This window comes from Mirounga angustirostris, unplaced genomic scaffold (genome assembly GCF_029215605.1).
Source record: "Mirounga angustirostris isolate CCGP_5_RB_7025 unplaced genomic scaffold, mMirAng1.0.hap1 SCAF_13, whole genome shotgun sequence".
Lineage (NCBI taxonomy): Eukaryota > Metazoa > Chordata > Mammalia > Carnivora > Phocidae > Mirounga > Mirounga angustirostris.
In genome coordinates this window covers 11,458,839-11,479,194 of record NW_026991721.1, presented here as the reverse complement: position 1 = coordinate 11,479,194, position 20,356 = coordinate 11,458,839, and the positions used below count along the sequence as shown (strand labels likewise).

At 39.6% G+C, this 20,356-nt stretch overlaps 2 protein-coding genes and 1 long non-coding RNA gene across 6 annotated transcripts in view; 2 read left to right on the top strand and 1 right to left on the bottom strand.

Annotated features, from left to right (window-relative positions):
• Window positions 1–20,356, bottom strand: part of LOC123856376 (uncharacterized) — a 207,355-nt gene that overhangs the window by 149,004 nt on the left and 37,995 nt on the right. The window lies entirely within an intron of this gene.
• LOC123856377 (olfactory receptor 4D9-like) overlaps window positions 1–20,356 on the top strand; it is a 52,602-nt gene that overhangs the window by 7,991 nt on the left and 24,255 nt on the right. The window contains exons 2-4 of one of the 2 annotated variants that reach the window (XR_010406856.1): window positions 7,852–7,906; window positions 17,386–17,518; window positions 20,086–20,153. The gene's annotated coding sequence lies outside the window, so the exon portion shown is untranslated. Of the gene's footprint in view, window positions 1–7,851; window positions 7,907–17,385; window positions 17,519–20,085; window positions 20,154–20,356 lie in introns of those variants that run through there. The other variant, XM_064576375.1, reaches the window with a different exon arrangement.
• On the top strand, window positions 9,504–10,914 carry LOC123856379 (olfactory receptor 4D10). Its single transcript, XM_045892583.3, has one exon. The coding sequence runs from the start codon at window positions 9,504–9,506 to the stop codon at window positions 10,437–10,439; it is 936 nt and encodes a 311-aa protein (XP_045748539.1). The 3' UTR covers window positions 10,440–10,914.

The window sequence follows — 20,356 nt, the reverse complement described above, 5'->3', positions numbered from 1 at the left end:
TTCCAGCATTCAGAGTTTGGAGACTTCAGAATGAAATGAGAAAACTGAATAAGAGGGGATTGTAATAGGCAGAATAATCTCTGTCTCCCCCACCAAAATGTTCAAATCCCAATCCCCAGAGTCTGTGAGTGTGCTATGTTATATGGCAAAGGAAACTAAGGGCGCAGATGGAATTAAGGTTGCTAATGAGCTGACCTTTAAATAGGGAGACAATCCTGATTACCTGGGAGGGCCCAATGTAATCACAAGTGTCCTTAACAGTGGAAGAGGTAGACAGAAGAAGAGGTCAGAGTCATGCAATGTGAGGGGTACTTGACTTAACAGGGCTAGCTGAAACAGTGGGAAGATCCACAAACCAAGGAATGTAGCTAGCCTCTAGAGGCTAGAAAAAGCAAGAGGATTGATTCTGCCTTAGAACCTCCAGAAAGGAATTCACCCTGCCAACACCTTGATTTTAGCCAGTTGATACTCATGTCAGATTTCTGACCTAAGAATTTGTAAGACAACAAATTGGTGTTGTTTTAAGCCACTAAATGTGTGGCGATTTTGTTACAGCAGCAAAAGGAAACCAATACAAGGGTAATACTTCAATTGGAAATTATGAGGCTGTAAGAGCTGAAAAGGAAAAGGAATAGAAAGATGGATACAAGGAAAAAGGGCTGGAAGTAGGAGGTGAAAAAACCAATGGAGGGTGGTCACATGCTTCTCCCAAGAGTCCAGGAATGGGCACCACACCCATGCCCAAATCTCAAGTACAAGTGCATTAGGCTAGAGAAGCCAGTCCCAACCTGTCACCTCTTCATGGACTCTGCATAGGATGGAATAAAACATTTGAATCTGGAGTAAAGATCTAATTTAACACCCTCTGAAATGCCCCCATGTAACTGATTAATAGTGAGACCATTTGACACCAAGCAGACTGCTTCTATACTTTATGAAAAGAGACACGGAGATGGAGTTTCGAGTATTTTTGCATGGTGACTATACCATATTTGATTGAAAAGGTCATCCGCTGGAAAATGCCACTTTAATAACAACTATGTTGTAAAAATGAAGCAGTACCGTGTTACATGTACTCATTGATGGAAAGGCACATCTTAATTTCATGGACATTAAAATGTGAAAAACCAGGGTGCCTGGGTGGCTCAGTTGGTTAGTCATCTGCCTTTGGCTCGGGTCATGATCTTGGGGTCCTGGGACCCAGTCCCGCGTCCTGCTCCCTGCTCAGCCAGGGAGTCTGCTTCTCCCTCTCTCTGCTCATGCTCTCTCTCTCCCCGTCTCTCTCAAATAAGTAAATAAAATCTTTAAAAAATAATAAAAAATTTGAATAAATAAATAAAGTGTGAAAAACCATCTGCAACAACATGGATGGAGCTAGAGGGTATTATGCTAAGTGAAATGTCAGTCAGAGAAAGACAAATACTATATGATTTCTCGCACATGTGGAATTTAAGAAACAAAACAAACAAGTACAGGTTGTTTTAAACGCAGTACCATGTAATGAGCACAGTCTTTAAATGAAATAACATGGTCTTATTTATACATACAAGTGGCGGTCTTAGAAACATCTTTTTTACTAGTGACTACAGAATGGTTTAAATTCTGCCCATGAGTTGAATACATCTTTTCCTTGAAAAAACACTATCTGGATGCAATGTAATTCTATCGCTCTTCAAAACACCTTTTATACTTGTGACGTTACATAGTGTGTCCCTTGAACTACAGTGTGTATATCACATTCTTTAAATGAAATAACACAGTAGTTCTGGCACTTACAGAAATATCTATTATATGTGTTCCTTTATTAAGTGCAGCAAAGTATTGTGAACACAGTCTTTCATTGAAGTAATACCTAGATGCAATAAAATTCTATTACTGATTCTAAAAATGTGAAAGAAAGAAATATTAAAAAGAAAGGTTCACCTTAGAACTTAAGAAATTCAATATTTAGGGTGCCTGGGTGGCTCAGTTGGTTAAGCGACTGCCTTCGGCTCAGGTCATGATCCTGGAGTCCCTGGATCGAGTCCCACATCGGGCTCCTTGCTCGGCGGGGAGTCTGCTTCTCCCTCTGACCCTCTTCCCTCTCTTGCTATCTGTCTCTCATTGTCTCTCTCTCTCAAATAAATAAATAAAATCTTTAAAAAAAAAAAGAAAAGAAATTCAATATTTAAAGATATAAGTAGGGGGCACCCTGGCGGCTCAGTCGGTTAAGCATCTGCCTTCGGCTCAGGTCATGATCCCGGGGTCCTGGGATCCAGCCCTGCATCTGCTTCTCCCTCTCCCTCTGTGTACTCACTCTCGCTCTCTCTCTCAAATAAATAAATAACACTATATCAAAAACTAATGATGTACTGTATGGTGACTAACATAACATGATAAAATTAAATTTAAAAATAATAAATAAATCTTAAAAAAATATATATATATATAAGTAATCAGTCCCTGATGTGTGCACACACACTCTCTCTCTCACAAACACACAAACACTTTCCCAAAGAGAGATAAAAAGCAAACATGTTTAATTTGGTCAACCCTGTGCTTTAGGAACACATAAGACTGTCATCAACTCACTAGTACAAAACATATTTTTTATGACTAAATTTTGATCATCTATTACACAAATTACATTATTCATACACGTTTTATCAGTTTCTTGGTGTTAAAAGAAAGTTTGAAACTGCTATTTGTCCTCACTTCAGGGGACCAAAGATACTATTGCTATAGTTCCTCATATTATCTTTTTTTCATACAGAAAACATACAGAACCCTCCTTTTGTTCCCCAAATATCCAGGCACATCCAAGAGTGACCATTCTCTCGAGTATACAAACAAATGTAATCTATGAACTTGCACCCTACTAAGGGAAAGAAGTAAAGACTCAGTGCACTGAAACATAGTATTAAATTTTTACAGGATGGAAGAGAGAATATAATTTCCATGGAAAATATAGGTTACCAAAATTGACTAAAGGAAAGGGGGAAAAAATCTTAATAGATCAATAATTATAGATGAATTGAAAAGGTGTCAAAAATAGCTTTGTCAAAACTGCTTTGTCCATGATTTTCAATAAATATTCAAAAAGCTAGTAAATCCAATATTTTAACTAATTGTAGAAAGCTTCTTAACTCATTCTATAAAAATGGCATAACCCTATCTATAAACTAGATAATAGCACCTAATATATCTAGTACTATCGTGTATCTAATATATGTGTACACACCAATCACATCTTTGAACAAAAATGTTAAGTTCTTATTACTCTTTAGCAAATTACATACCAATGAATTAAAACAATGACAAATTATCATCAAGTAGGGTTTATTCCCAAAATTCAAAGAGAACTTTTGGGGCGCCTGGGTGGCTCAGGTCGTTAAGCGTCTGCCTTCGGCTCAGGTCATGATCCCAGGGTCCTGGGATTGAGCCCCATATTGGGCTCCCTGTCCATGGGAAGCCTGCTTCTCCCTCTCCCACTCCCCCTGCTTGTGTTCCCTCTCTTGCTGTGTCTCTGTCAAATAAATAAAATCTTTAAAAAAAAATTTTTTTCAAAGAGAACTATTAATGCAATTCACAGCAATAATGGATTAAAAAGAGAAACAATGTGATTATTTCAGTGATGCAGAAAATATTCAATACAACACAATTTGTTCTTACTTGAAGAACAAAACACCTATAAAGCCAAGAACTGAAGAAAAATTGTATTATCTTTTTTTTTTTAAGATTTTATTTATTTATTTGACAGAGAGAGAGAGAACACAAGCAGGCAGAGCGGCAGACGGAGATGGAGAAGCAGGCTCTCCTCTGAGCAGGGAGCCTGATGCGGGGCTCGACCCCAGGACCCTGGGATCATGACCCGAGCCGAAGGCAGCCACTTAACTGACTAAGCCACCCAGGAGTCCCTGAAAAATTGTATTATCTTGATAAAAAAAATATCTATTAGAACCAGAGAGCAAACAGTATACCTAATGATTAAACATTAAAATAATTTCCATTACCATACATAACTAAACAATGATACCCACTCTCACCACAAAGTCATTAAGCTTGAATTTACTTACAATTTAAAAACAAGAAAAATGAGAAAGAATATAAACTTTGGAAAATTAGAGGAAAAAATTATTCTCAGATATTGAGAGGCTATATCTAAAATAATATAAAGAAAATTCACCGAAAGATCACTGAAAATAACAAAAGAATTAAACTAGGTTGTTACATACAAAATCAAATTACATACACCACTGGTCTCCCGTATACAACTATATCCATGGAGAAAATGTAATAAAGCTATTTCAGGCAATATGAAAGACCATATATCATGAAATAAAGTCCTGATTTAAACATGCATACACACATTAAAGTGCTTCTTGCAAACATTTACTTTAGTTTACTTAACTTACTTAAGTGCAAACAGAACTCACAGAAAAGGAAGGGAAAGGCTCAGGACCAAAAATAGAAATAAAGGAGGAAACCAGAGAATTAAATATTGCTCCATCTGTGGAAAGGTAAACTGGGAAAAAAAAAAAAATCCACCTACCAGCAAAGAGGATAACTATCAGAAAGAGAAATTAAGGAAACAATTCCATTTACAATTTCATCAAAAGAACAAAATACCTAGGAATAAATTTAACCAAGGAGGTAAAAGATCTATTCACTAAAAACCATGAGACATAAATGAAAGAAATTGAAGAAGATACAAATAAATGGAAAGATACTCCATGCTCATGGATTAGAATAATATTGTAAAATGTCCATAGTACCCAAAGAGATCTACAGATTCAATGTAATCCCTATCAAAATTCCAAAGGCACTTTCCACTGAAATAGAAAAAAAAATCCTAAAATTTATGTGGCACCACAAAAGACTCCTAGTAGCCAATGCAATCATGAGAAAGTAGAACAAAGCTGGAGACATCACGATTATGATTTCAAACTATACTACAAAGCTATAGTAATCAAAATAGCACAGTACTGGCATAAAAACAAACATATAGACCAATAGAACAAAACTGAGAGCTCAGAAATAAAACCACACATATATAATCAATTAATTTACAACAAAGGAGGCAAGAATATACAACGAGAAAACAACAGTCTCTTTAATACATGGTGTTAGGGAAACTGTATAACCACATGCATAATAATGAAATTAAATCCCTATCTTACATCACTCACAAAAATTACCTTGAAATGGATGAAAGATTTTTTTTTAAAGATTTTACTTATTTATTTGACAAAGAGAGACACAGCGAGAGAGGGAACACAAGCAGGCGGAGTGGAAGAGGGAGAAGCAGGCTTCCCGCCGAGCAGGGAGCCAGACACGGGGCTCGATCCCAGGACCCTGGGACCATGATCTGAGCTGAAGGCAGACACTTAACAACTGAGCCACCCAGGGGCCCTGAAATGGATGAAAGATTTAAGTATAAGACCTGAAACCATAAAATTCCTAGAAGAAAAATGCGAGTAAACTCCTTGACATTGGTCTTAGCAATGATTATTTTGGATAGGACACCAAAAGCACAAGCAACAAAAGCAAAAATGAATAAATGGGACTACTATATTCAAAAATGAATAAATGGGACTGGATCAGCCTTAACTGATGTTATTATAAAACTTCTGCATAGCAAAAGAAACAATTAACAAATGAAGAAAACAACATATAGAATGGGAAAAAAGTATTTGCAAATCATATAGGGCTAATATGTAAAATATATAAAGAATTCATACAACTCAACAGCAAAAAAACCAGTCTGATTTAAAAATGGCAGAGGAACTGAAGACACTGTTCCAAACAAGACATACAGATGGCCAACAAATACATGAAAAGTGCTCAACATCACTAAACATCAGAGAAGTGCTAATTAAAACCACAATGAGACATCACTCAACACCTGTCAGGATGGCTATCATCAAAAAGACAAGAGATAAGTGTTGGCAAGGATGTGAAGAAAAGGAAACCCTTATGCACTGTCAATGGAAATATAAACTGGATCAGCCACTATTGAAAACAGTATAGAGATTCCTCAAAAAATTAAAAATAGAACTACCATACGATCCAGCAATCCCATCTCTGGGTACATATCCAAAGGAAATAAAATCAAGATCTCAAAGAAGTATCAGCACTCCCATGTTTATTGCAGCATTGTTTACAATATCCAACACAGGAAAACAATCTAAGTGTCCATTGGATAAATGGATAAATATGTGTATATACAAACAAATACGCACACACACACACACACACGCTAGAATATTTTCAGCCATAGAAAAGAAGGGAATCTTGCCATTTGTGATAACATGGATGGGTCTTGAGGGCATTAAGCTAAGTGAAATAAGTCAGACAGAGAAAGAAATACTGTATGATCTCATTTATATGTGGAATCTGAACTCATGGAAATAGAGTAAAGTGGTGGTTTCCAGGTACTGAGGGGTGGGAGAAATGGGGAGATGTTAGTTAAAGGATACAAACTACCATTTATAGGATGAAAAACCTTTGGGAACCTAATGTACAGCATGGTGATTATAGTTAACAATACTATATACTTGAAATTTGCTAAGACAGTAGATTTTAAGTGATCTCACCACAAAAAAAGAATTAGTAATTATGTAAGGTAATGGAGCTGTTAGCTAACACCACAATAATAATCATTTTGCAATATATAAATGTAACAAGTCAATACATCATATACCTTAAACATACACAATATCATTGTGTATGTTTAAGGCTGGATCAGCCTTAACTGATGTTATCATATCTCAATAAAGCAGTGGGGGTGGGGGGGAATTACCTATCTCAAATATACAACCTGTCTCATACAGTTTTCATCTTTGTAGATCAGTTTAATATAATAAAACAAAAACAAAATGGAAAAGCAGGTAAATCCAAACCCATCATCCTTGTAGAAACAGAAGATATAAAGTCAAGCCATTCAATAAATTGAGTTAATCCTAAGTAACTACTGTAGTTGTTAGCTTTACTAACATACTCATCTAGCCATATCCAAATTGAAAGATACCACACGTGCAGAGTATAGGAAAACAGGAAAAATGTGCATTCCCCAAACACCATCTAAGTCATGTTTCCCCACATGTAGGGACTTACAGTAACATCATGAGACTATAATCATCCTGTGTATAATTAGAAATTGAACTGGCAGCAAAGGATTTTAAGTCCAGTTCTCTTGTAGTTTTCTGGCAATCTAATTGAAACCTATATATAATGTCCTCTGAGACTTGCAAGCCATGAAAATTGGACCCTTGTAGTCTCTTGGGCACAGCATTTGGCACGTTTTAACAGTGTTCCGATTGAGCTGTGGATAAGGGGATAGATTTCCACTACTGCTTCTAAATAATTTGGACACTAATCAAAATGTGTCCATCTGTGTGTGTGTATACATGTGCATATCTTGGTAACTTTTTAATAACTCCCATTGAACCTTCATCACCACCAGCAGAATCAGGCATCTGACTTCCACATCCTTGCCCAATAATATTCCCTTTGCAATTCTTTTATTAGGCCTGAGGTTGAGGGATTTGTATATAAGACAGGGATACAGTAGAAGTTCTTGAAGATGTGATGCTTTGAATCTGCCCATTTTCTCTTGAAAGGAGAGCAAAGGTACTAAGATTTAGTCTTCCAAAAGGCTTTCCTTCAGAAACAAAATTTTCAAGAATTAATGTCTCCAAGTGTAATATTCTGCACTGTACCTAAGAGTGTACAATTTTTAGTTGGAATTTCAGGATCAAAGGAATTCGGTCAAGACATTAAACTTCTAGCTAAGGTTAACATTATGCATAGTGAAACTGACATGTTGTCATTTTGATTATATATAAATAGTCTGACTTTGATATTTTCCAGGTGTATCAAGCACTTCAGAGCCAAAATGATCTTCCCAGAGACAGAAACAACAAAGGTGGGTGTTAACTATCAGGAAGAGGGATGCTGTGTTAAAAGGGATTCCAGAAACGAGGTCCATTCAGTGTGAGGGAAGACATCATATATTTGTTGTGATCCTTTGAGTTGCTTATCAGTGAAGCCACCTCAGACTAAGGTCGATGTAAATGGGGTTTCCAGAGCCCCGTTTTGCCAAATCCCTGTCTTCGGACAGACTTTATCAAACATTCTTGTTATATGAAATTAGACCCTCCAAATGAGATTGAAGGGGGAAAAAAGAAACCTCTATTTCTTCCATCCTATTTCCATCTCTTCCTTCCCTTCAGCCAAACGTAGACTCATAGTATATTCCATATGAAAAACAAGAATAACATTAATATTTACTAAAGGATAGTGGTGCACATTAAATGTATCAACATTTTATAACTCTTCACACATAGTAAGCACTCACAAAGTAGTAGCTTTTGTTGCTCCTGGAAATCACAATATCTATACCATATCTCTTCTCCCACCTAAATCTACCTTCACTTTTCTCATGACACATTTCACATTTTATCATACATTTTGTTCATCAACTTACACAAATCACCCACTTTTGTTAGAGTGTAAACACTTGGACAATGTGGTCCAACTTATTCTTATACCTATGAAGATTGCAATAAATACTCACTTGCTAAGTACAAAGTGGAACAAATAAAAATTTATAAAAATAAGTAAGAATTATCCATAACAGTGTATGAAAAAAAAAAGGCATTATTCTAATGATACTAACGTCTCTCCTTGCTGTGTGATCTCTCTTTCTCTTAGCTCTGATTCAAAAAAGAGGCAGAAGAGTGTGATGGATACAGAATAGTTCACTTCTCAAAATCAGGTCATTATCCTTATTCTTTCCCCCACACTCAGGCAAAGACCACATCAGTTATAGAAGATGAAGAAGTTCTAGAAAATTGCTATAAAACACTGTGCACCTAAAAATTTGTTAAGAGGGTAGCTCTCATGTTTAATTGTTTTTACCACAATAAAAAAATTTAATGTGATTCTTTGAGATTTAGATTTATACGCTGTCTCAATCTGTTCTCCAATAGCAATTTTTGAATATTTTAAAATGATTATCAAGCAAATAATCTGATTAGTATAAAGTAATAATCACAGTAACAAGTTACCTACATGGAATAATAGGCTGAAGATTTAAGAAATTTGACATAAAGCAGTCAAGAGCAAGGAAACTGACTCATGCCACAGCAACACTGCAATAAGAAACAGAACAACGTTATTTTCTAGCAAGATAAGACCCTCTTGAAGTCAATGGAATATTTGCTAATATGAACATTACGCTTGTAGACTATAAGTCTACAATGGCTGGAAACATGCTTATTCTTTCCAAAATGAGTTTTATAGGAAGAGAATTATTGAATGACTTTGCATGTGGTAATTTTATTTGATCACAAAACTGATTTCAATCTTAAAATTTGGACAGCCCAACAAATTGCAAACACTACAGCCATATGGGCAAGATTCTGAATTGCAGTCTTAGTGCTTAGGAGGAAAATGAAATCAATAGCCAAGTACGTTCATGTGAAGTAGCTTGAAACAAAAGAGAAAAACAAAATGACTCAATGGAGCTGAAAAACTACACCAGGGTGAAAGAATTTACTTTCCTTGGCCTAACCCAGAGTCAAGGACTGAGCTTGGTCTTATTTTTTTTCCTGCTTCTTGTGTACTTGATAACTCTCCTGGGAAACCTCCTCATCATGGTCACTGTGACCTATGAGCCTCGCCTTCATACCCCTATGTACTTCCTGCTCCGTAATTTATCTGTTGCCGACATCTGCTTTTCCTCCATCACAGCTCCCAAGGTTCTGGTGGACCTTCTGTCACAGAGAAAGACCATCTCCTTCAATGGCTGCTTCACCCAGATGTTTTTCTTCCACCTTGTTGGAGGGGTGGACGTATTTTCTTTGTCAGTGATGGCACTGGATCGATATGTGGCCATTTCCAAGCCCCTGCACTATGTGACCATTATGAGTAGAGGCCGTTGCATTGGATTAATAGTGGCTTCCTGGGTGGGGGGCTTTACCCACTCCATCGTACAGATTTCCCTGTTGTTCCCACTCCCCTTCTGTGGACCCAATGTTCTTGACACTTTCTACTGTGATGTCCCCCAGGTCCTCAGGCTCGCCTGTACAGACATTTTTATGCTTGAGCTGCTGATGATTTCCAATAATGGACTGCTCACCACACTGTGGTTTTTCTTCCTCCTGGTGTCATATATGGTCATATTATTAGTAGTAAGGTCTCAGGCAGGGGAGGGAAGGAGGAAAGCCATCTCCACCTGCACCTCCCACATCACTGTGGTGACCCTGCACTTTGTGCCCTGCATCTATGTCTATGCCCGGCCCTTCACTGCCCTCCCCACCGATAAAGCCATTTCTGTCACCTTTACTGTCATCTCTCCTCTGCTGAACCCCTTGATCTACACTCTGAGGAACCAAGAGATGAAGTCAGCCATGAGGAGATTGAAGAGAAGACTCATGCCTTCTGACACGGAATAGACAGGTAGTTCACGCCTTCTCAACACCCTTAAAAAGTCTGTCCATGAAATAAACTGTATTTATTCAAGGTTTCTAATTAATTTTTATGTTTCTGCTAAGCTACAGAGGACTTTCAAAGATTCTGCTCAGCATGCAGTAATAATGTCAAAATATGGGTTCCATGGTACAAAAGAAATCAAATTGTTAGCCAGGGGGGTACATGTTGCTTTTGCAACACAGCCTTGGAAGAAACAAGGAAATAAAAATATACTCATTTTATCAATTTGGAATTTTCAACTCTATTGAGGTATTATTGCGTGAAAATAAAGGAAACCTCATTTAAAAATGGAGTCGGGAAGCCCTGAAGGGGGCGCTCTCACACTACCACTGGCTGTAAGAGGCCTACCCGGCATTCCCCAGCAGGGAGAAGCCTGTTCTGCCCCAGCAGGAGGAGGGAAGAATTTCTCTGGCCCAGCAACAGCCCCGCTAATGAGAACTCAGCAAAAACAGCCCCGCCCAGCTTCCTTCTCTCCAGTATAAAAGCAAGCGCCTCTCCCCTATTCTCCCCCACTTGCCTGTTTTTTGCCATAGTTGGCTTGTTCTGAATAGCAGTTCCTCAACCGTCCCCAAATAAACTCATTTTGCTGGTAAAATAACTGGCCCTTTTGGTTTTTAAGGTCAGTATTACATGGTGACCACAAAGGAACCTGAAGGAGATGAACCCCTAAGTAAGTAATGGCCCCTAGAAGCGTGTGAGGCACCCACTTGAGCCCCTTGCACTCTCTGCTTCCCTGAGTCATCTTTTCCCTTTGGGTTCCAAGTCTCCTCTCAGATCAGGGTTCCCTCCTTCAAGCTGAGCTCCACAACTGTATTTGGAATCTGGTTTTATGTTGTTGGGAAGGCACTACCCCTTCTGGTGACTACTCTTCTGTTTACTGAATCTCTGGTTTTGAGTAACAGCATCTGAATCTGCTAAATTCTCTCAGGAAGGTCCTCCTTCTGGGGCCCAGTCTGGTTTTATGTTTAAAAACTACGGTCCTTCCTCAAGAGTATTTTAAATTAATTGGACCAACTTAACCAAAATTAATTTAGAACTCCAATGGCCATTAGGGGGCACTTTTGATCTCCCCAAATTTGCTTTTCTTAGAAGACCACACCTTTAAAAAACACAAACGGAATGGGATGCCTATTTCAGCTGGTATCTTGAGGCTTCCAAGTGTGTTCAGGACTCTAAAATCACCTCTCTACAAAATGCCATTTCCAAGTTAACTGAGGCAAACAAGCAACTGAAAAAAGACAAGCTTTTGAGGACTTGTTCTCCCCTCCCCCCTCCTCTTTATCTCCATCCTCACTTTCATTCGCTCCACTTCTCTCACTGAACTTCCCATTTTTTCCAAACCTCTCCCCATGTCCTCCTCCTCTGAACCCATTGGAACCTGTTCCTTTAAACTTAGGCCCTCTAGGGAGGCCTGGGTGGCTCAGTCAGTTTAGTGACTCGAGATTTTGGCTCAGGTCATGATCTCAGGGCCGTGGGATGGAGCCAGTCACGTGTTGGGCTCTGAGCTCAGTGCAGAGTCTGCTTGTCCTTCTCCCTCTGCTCCTTACCCCACTTGTGCTTGCTCTCTCTCTAAAATAAATAAAATCTTTTAAAAGAATAAAATAAAGTAAGATAAAATTAGACCTTCTGAGGATCCTAAATGGTAAGCCTATAATTTCCTATCTTTCCTGGACTAAGGATGAACTATGAGCCATGGCCAAAGATTTTCCTAGAGTTACTGAAGATCCTCATAGATCTGCCAAGGAATTTAACAGTGGTTCAAACTTACCAACTAGGTTTCTGATTTGTACCAGCTAGCTCACATGCTCCCTGGAGAAGGCCAAGCCAACGCTAGATGAAAGCAGCTAATTGGGATGATCCTGAAGGCTCCAGGACTGCAAAACAAGAGGCCAATCCCCTGTCTTGTTATGTGATCAGGCTCACCAATCACTAAATGACTCCCCCTGGCAACCCCTAGGCTTTCCCAAAACCTGTTGATTTAAGATTCAGGCTTGCACTCAGAAACCCAGGGAACCTGTGCATGATGATTACCATCAACTACAAATTGTTTTTAAGGAAAATTCTGGCCTTCCTATGGATGTAGAATCCATTCAGGTAGCCTTCAACTCTGTGCTTAGTAATAGGCTGAACTGGCATCTTTCCCTCCTAGTTAAAAGGAGCAGGATAGAATGGGAAACTGTATCCACTCCAGATTTAGTTAATTTAGCAAATCAGCTAGCTCACCTGCACCATTGAGAATTCAACTACAAGACCACTAAGATCCTTAGTTTTCAGTTCCAACAAATGGGAGTCCCCTAAATAAAACCCCCTCCTGGCCTCTGCTATTATTGGGAAAATCCAGGATGTTGCAAGAAAGATTGCTACAAAAGTGCCCCAAGTGTCTTCAGCCCTCTGACCAGCCTTTCGCACACCCTCTCACAGGACTCCGAGGAAATACAGGGACTTTCCCCAGTTCTGCTCTTAACCAGCGTGGAGAAACAACTCTCCAGATTGGGAATGAATCTCTCCCTATACCTTATTGACGTCAGAGCCACACTCTTGGTGCTCCACACCGTTGTTATTAAACCCGTGCCCTGGGGTTCTGAACCATCTGAAACGGTTCAAACATAGGGAGTCTCAAACCTCAACACCTTCCTATCTCTAAGCTTGTCCACTTTTGGTTAGGCCTCCTAAGAGATACTCATTCTTTTCTCCCCAAAATTAATCAATACCCTATAAATTAAGAGGATTTTCAAGGCATCAAGTCCATAAAAAAAGATCATAAGGCTCAGGACCTCCTGATCCCCTGCTCTAGTCCTTGTGATATTCCTACGGTGCCTGTGAAGAAACCCAAAGCCCGCGGATAGAGATTTGTCCAGGATCTCTGACCCATGAACAATATTGTTATCCCTCACCATCCTGTTGTTCCAGCCCCAATATTTTGTTAGCCTGCATCCCCGCTGAAAGCAAATATTCACTGTGGTTGATTTATGTAGCACCTTCTTTAGTATCCCTGTGGATAAGGCCAGTGAGTATCTGCCTCCACTTGGGAAAGAAAGCAATATGCCTGGACAGTAATGCCTCAGGGTTTTACCTAAAGTATTTCCTACTTATCCCAAACCTTAAAAGCGAATTTGGATGATATAAGTTACCTGGAGGCTCTACTTTATTACAACACGTAGATGACTTAGTTCTCTGCTCCCTTTCTGAGGCCTCTTCACAGCAAGACGGCATCCACCTGTTAAAACTTTTAGCCTTAGTGGGATGCAAAGTCTCCAGGGAGAAATTGCAATTTTCTTGCACTCAGGTTTGATATTTGGGGTACCTGATTTCACAACAAGGGCTACCTTTAGATCCAAATAAGCTCCATGGCATCTTGAACTTCCTCAAACCCAAAACTAAGCACAAATCGCAAAGTTTTCTTGAGCTGGCTGGTTGCTGTCAAAATTGGATTCCAAAATCCCTTATGGCCCAACCCCTCTATATTTTCTTTTATTTTACCCCTATATATTTTATTAAAAAAACAATAAACCTGACCCTGTTATTGGGGAAGATCAAGATAACTTAGCTTTTAAAGCCCTAAAGGAAAGTTTGGTAAATCCCCCTGCTCTTGGACATCCCAATTATCAACTTCTCTTTTTCCTTTTTGTATTTGAAGAGGAAGGGAACACCCTTGGGGTACTCACCCAAAACATGGGCCCCACCATTGACCCATGGGGTATTATAGCCAACAGCTAGAGCCAATGGCACAAGGACACCCCCCCTTGCCTCAGAGCCGTTCCTACCAACACCCTTTTAGTCAAGACCACTGAAGAGACAGTCATGGGATCCTCTCTCAAAAATCTTTGTACCCCATGGAGTTGAAGCCCTTCTGAGTGCCCCTCACACTCAACACCATTCAGCCAGTTGTCTCACCTCCTCTGAAATCCTCTTGCTAACCATGCCTCATATAATTCTTGCTGTAATAATTTTAACCCTGCCACCCTTCTTCCCTCCTCTACAGATGATACTCCTCATGACTATTTGACACTGACAGATCTTCTCCTGACCCCTTGTGATGACTTACAGGAAACTCCTTTGGATAACACTGATTTTTCACGGTTTACCAATGGTTCTTATTTAAGAGATGAAAATGGTAAACATTATGCTGGGTATGCTCTTGCAACTCCTTTTGAAATCATTTAGGTGGTACCTTTGCTGTTGGCTATCTTGGCCCAGTGGGCTGAATTGTGTGCTTTTGCTCAGGCCTGCATTTTTAACCAAGGACAAAACTGCACATATCTATGTTAATAGTAGGTAAGCCTTTGGACTAACTCATAACTTTGGGGTGCTATGGAAACAGTGAGACCTCCTCACTTCCAACAGGGACAAAATTTTAAATGGTCTTTATGTTCAGGAATTATTAGGTGCCATACTCTTACCAGCTGCTTTAGCCATTATCAAGATCCCTGGGTATCCCAAACTTGATTTCCTGAAGGCTAAGGGAAACCACCTTGCTGATATTTCCACAAAGAAACTTTATATACCCCAACAGGAGAAGGGAAGAATTTCTCCTTGCCCTGCAACAGCCCAGCCAATGAGAATTCAATAAAAACAGCCCCTCCCAGCTTTCTCCTCTCCCCTATAAAAGCAAGCCCCTCCCCTCTGTTCTCCAGACTCACTTATTGTTCACCATAATTTGCTTGTCCCAAATTGTAATTCCTCTGCTATTCCTAAATAAACTCATTTTGCTGGGGGGGAAAAAATAGCTCCTTTGGTTTTTAAGATCAACAATTGACAAAAATGGCACATACTTAAGATGTACAACTCAATGTTTTGATATATGTAAATGATCACAGGGGGAGACTGCATTAAGGTAGGATCTCTGTTATTTCCTACAACAGCATGTAAATCTACAATTGTCTAAATTAAATTTTCGATTAAAAAAACACCTATGTATATACTCAGAGATTCCCACTACATTCCTGCCCTGTTACCAGGAAGGGAGCTGAGACACATACTAGAGACATAATGTATCTTGGGCATCAAAATTCTACAAGGTCTTTCATAAAGTAATCACATCTTTCTGGAGTAAACACATCCAAATTAAGTTCATCTTCTGCCTCTATAATATTAATAAGGTAACTATTACCAGAAGATTGTTCCATCTAAAGCCCACATCCCAGTGGTTGAGAGCAGGTTCCTTGAAGTTAGCCCAGCTTGAGTAAGATTATGCACCTCACCAATTATGAGTTCTGTGAGCTCGTGCAAGGTCCTTACCCTGACCTTCTCTGAACTGCAGGCCTGTTGGCCACACGAGCGCTGCATTCCCTCAGCACCTGGTGCTTAGCTCTAGCACAGAACTCAGGATCCTTCTATTCCTTCTTCCCTTTCTTCCTATCTCTCCCACTAGGTTTATGCTTTACTTATTATTGTATCCCCAGCATCAGCATCAAGTGGAATATAGTAACAATGCATTAAAAATTGTTGAATTAAGACAACTCAATGATTTCACAATGTTTCTCAATCATTTCTGCAACTCAAATCATTGGAGGATATGGTTGAAAAAAACAACTGATTCATTTTTACTATCTGATAACATGACTCCCTAAAATTGACAGAAACCTATGAAGCTGCTTTAGACCATGCATAGACATCAAAAAGGTTGGAATGAAATGGAACACATTATTTAACATATCAACTCAGTATGTATTTGTTTACTTATTATGCTATGTATAGCTGCTGGATGTTTTTTTAAATCTTAGATCTTAAAATTTTTGAAACTAAAAAAATGTTCACATCATGATACAAATCTCAGTCCACAAATCAGATGTTCAAAGGCCCTGAGTTGGGGATTTGCCCAGATCACCCAAGAAACAGCAAGGAGGACTTTGTAACTAAATGAGAAGAAGCAAGGAGGAACGAGGTAGCAGTTGAGGTCAGAGAGATCATGGGGCCACAGGACCTGGCACTAGGACCTTTTAGATCATTGTAAGGATTTTGACTTTCCCATTAGGTAAGATAGAGGGTGTCGAAAAGCAGAATAATGATGTTTTAACAGAATCACAGGGGCCACTATGATGAGTAGACTGAAGAGGAGTAAGGACAAAAGCAGGGAGACCAATTAAGAGGCTGCTGTATTAGAAATAATAAAGACATGACTTAAGGTAGTAAGGGTGGAGTTGGTGAGAATTGAAAAAATTCTAAAGGTCAAGCAAGTAGGATTTGCTGGTAGATCCAGTGTGGATTTCCTGGCTACTTGTGTATCCTCTGAGAACTTGGTCATCAACCCATCCTCAGTTCCTTCACTCCCGCCTAATAACCCCGTCAGGTCCAACGGTCCTTCTAATACTTTTGTGTCACATGTCAGAACTCCCCCTGCATGGGTGACACTGCCTGAGGAAGTTGTTCAGAATCCCTAAGAATCGATATTTATTTTCCAACAGGAAAATTACTAAGAGGAAACACCAGAGTTAAAGGGGTGGGGGTGCAGGAGGCTCTGGCTAAACCAACCTAATGGGATTCTTGCTGAGGTGATCAGATATGAGGGTGGGGGATTCTAGCTAACCTGACTTAGCAGGATTGTTGCTAAAATTGGACAATGCAGAGACAGACACCGAGGTCCAAACATTGAGTCCTGCTTAAAAAATTCAGGGGAACCTGAGTAGAGTTTGGCCAAGGACAGAAACTTTCTCACTGCTAGACAATTTTAGGCCCTGACAAAAATGGGTGTTCCTAAGTATGTGGGCCTAATTATGTCCTAATTACTCCCTCAGAAACAACCTCACCATCAGCAGACATTTTCCATAGCCACATCCAACTAGAATCCCTCTGATAATTCTCACACCAGGTTTGGGATTAAAGAATTGGTAAATAGGATGGGACGCTGTGAATCAGCATGGGAGAGACAAGAAAATACTATTCCCTGAGTCTTTCCTTTTCCATGTAAAGACAGAAGAGGAGCCACTGAAATCACCGGCCTTCTGAGGGGTGTGTGACACAATTTCCTGAAGCTGGATAGTTCCCAAGGTTCACGTGAACATAACCTCAGATGGAGTCCTGGGAAGAAGGCTGGAGACTTCAGGTAAGAAGTATAACTCTACACGAGTGTGTGTAGTGTCTGGATGTCCATGTATAAGAGTGACAAATAAGAGTGAGAAAAACTGAAATCTAGATAGAATCATTAATATTCACAAATACATTTTGACTAAAAATGTGATGTGTACACAAGGTGCTGTATTCCAAGGTTCACCTTCAGTAAGAGCACAGATAAGGAATATTGACCAAAAAAGGCATTGTGAAATGAGAGACAGAAATAAGTTCAGTTTGGAATTAGAGAAAAGGCATTTTTGTTTTCTGAGACCCCCTAAATTGCACAGAGATATTTTTTTTTTAAGATTTTGTTTTTATTATTTATTTGACAGAGAGACACAGCGAGAGAGGGAACACAAACAGGGGGAGTGGGAGAGGGAGAAGCAGGCTCCTCGCAGAGTAGGGAGCCCGATTTGGGACTCGATCCCAGGACCCTGGGATCATGACCCAAGGGGAAGGCAGTCGCTTAACAACTGAGCCACCCAGGCGCCCGCACAAAGAGATTTTTTGCAGGCCCTGTTTCCCCTACATGGATGTCCTCAGCCTGAAATCTGTAGAGGTATTTCTTTTGTTAAATTTAAAAGTAGAGGGAAAAATAAAATATTTTAAACCTTCAGAAAAGTTGAAAGAATTACACAATAAACACATACCGTTCCTCAGGTTTACCAAAAAATAAAAATTTTCAAGCAATGATTTTCTCTCCATGCCTTCATGTTTGCATCCTTTCTTTCCAGCCAATCTTCCCACTTACAAGCAACTTTTTAAAAAAGATTTTATTTAATTGAGAGAGAAAGGTAGCGCATGCACGCAAGCGGGGAGGGAACAGAAGGAGAAGGAGAGAGAGAATCTCAAGCAGATTCCATGCTGAGCATGGGGCCCAACTGTGGGGCTCGATCCCAGGACCCAGAGATCATGACCTGAGCTGAAGGCAGATGCTTAACCCACTGAGCCACCCAGGCGCCCCTACAAGCAACTTTAATATATTCCAGTTGTCCCCTAAAGCCAGAGCTCCCCTTTTCTCCATTCCTGTGTGTCCCAAACATAAATGTCACCCTCTCCATGCAGATTTCTCATAGCTTCTAGTGAAAAATCATCCTTTTCTTACATGCAGCTCATCTATCTTCATCACTCCCCATATTACTATTTGATTTCGATTCTTTTCCCACTGGTTGTATTTCTTTCTCTCAAATAACCTAGAAATCTGCCGATTTCCCTCAAGATTTGCTAAACAAGTGGATGGATTAAAAATAGGAAAACAATGGAGGCGCCTGGGTGGCTCAGTCAGTTGAGCATCTGATTCTGATTTCAGCTCAGGTCATGATCTCAGGGTCGTAGGATCGAGCCCCGTGTCAGGCTCCATGCTCAGTGGAGAGTTGGCTTGAGATCCTCTCCCTCTGCCCCTCCCCCAACTCAGGCGCACTCACTCTCTCTCAAATAAATAAATAAATAAATCTTTTTCTAGAAAAATAAAAATAAAAATAGGAGAAAGATGGAGAAGCTGAAAGATGTTGTCTGAATTTATGGGACGTATTGCTAATAGGCCTGACTTGGGGTTTGAGGTACCTTCTCCCCTTTTGCGTAGATTGCCTATTATTTACATGCGGGTCCCTGTGGAAGACTTTCATAACTAGGTTGGATCTCCTCAGTAACTACTGAGTTGGTGTTTTCTGATGATCATTTGCTCTCTCTTTAAACTAGTCAGGATTGATAGCCGAGCTATCATTTAGTTCAACACACCCCCATTTACTGATGATCCTCCAGTATTAAGGTTACCCAACATAGTACTAATCATAACAGATAAGCAGCCTGTAGGCTGACACTTCTGCATATGTTAGTTCACCTAATCCTCATAGCTTCCCTGTGAGATGAGTATTATAAGCCCCATTCCATGGATGCAGAAGTGAAGTCTCTCACTTGCCCAAATTACAAAGCCAGGACTTGAGCCCAGAAAGCTCTCACTGCAGAGACCATGCACTGGACTTTTCTGGTTTGCTAAGATGATGTCAGACAAGGAGCCAAATCAGGCAAGCTCTCTTCTTGCTACCATACACTGTCACCATGCTCTGGGTCATTCTTATTGCCACTGAAAGAAAAACATCTCCTATTTTCCTCAAAACAGTATGTTCTGATGAAGCTGTTTTAGAATACATGTTCTGGGAAATATGCAGTCCCTCCACGAGATTGTTGGACTATTTAAAGACTGTGTGTCTGTGAAAGCAACTGACCCAGAGTTTTTCTTTAAGGAAACACACACATAATCACATTTATTATGGATTATAGATTAGACAATGCTCTAAGTATTGATGGTTTTGCAGAGATTAGTTCATTTAATCCTCACAAAAATCATATGAGGGGGATGCTATTGTTTCCAAATACTGATGCAGAGACTCAGGCCAAAGGGGTGAAGTAACTTGCCCACGTTCACACTAAGTGCCCGGCTGGGATTTGAACAGGCAGGTCGTGCCAGAGTCCCCCAGGTATCCTCTGTATGCTACAATACCTCTTAGTAGCTTTTTCAGCTTTCCATATTAAATAGACTTTGGACAAAATTACACACAGGTGAAATAAAGCTTGATGGGAACCTGAGCTAAGTGAAAAGAAATATCTTCCCTGGAACTGAAAAACATACCCAAAAAAGTAAGTTCACCTTTCTTTTGTTTCTAAATATGGTAAGAAAAAGGGAATTAACTGCAAAGAAAGAAATTAAGGCCCATTTCAAGGATTCGTGAAAGAAAAAGAAAGGAATTCAAAAGCAGTAAGATTATACAGGAAATATACATTTCACCTTGTAAGAAACAGCCAAGCTGTTTTCACACGTGGCCATGCCATT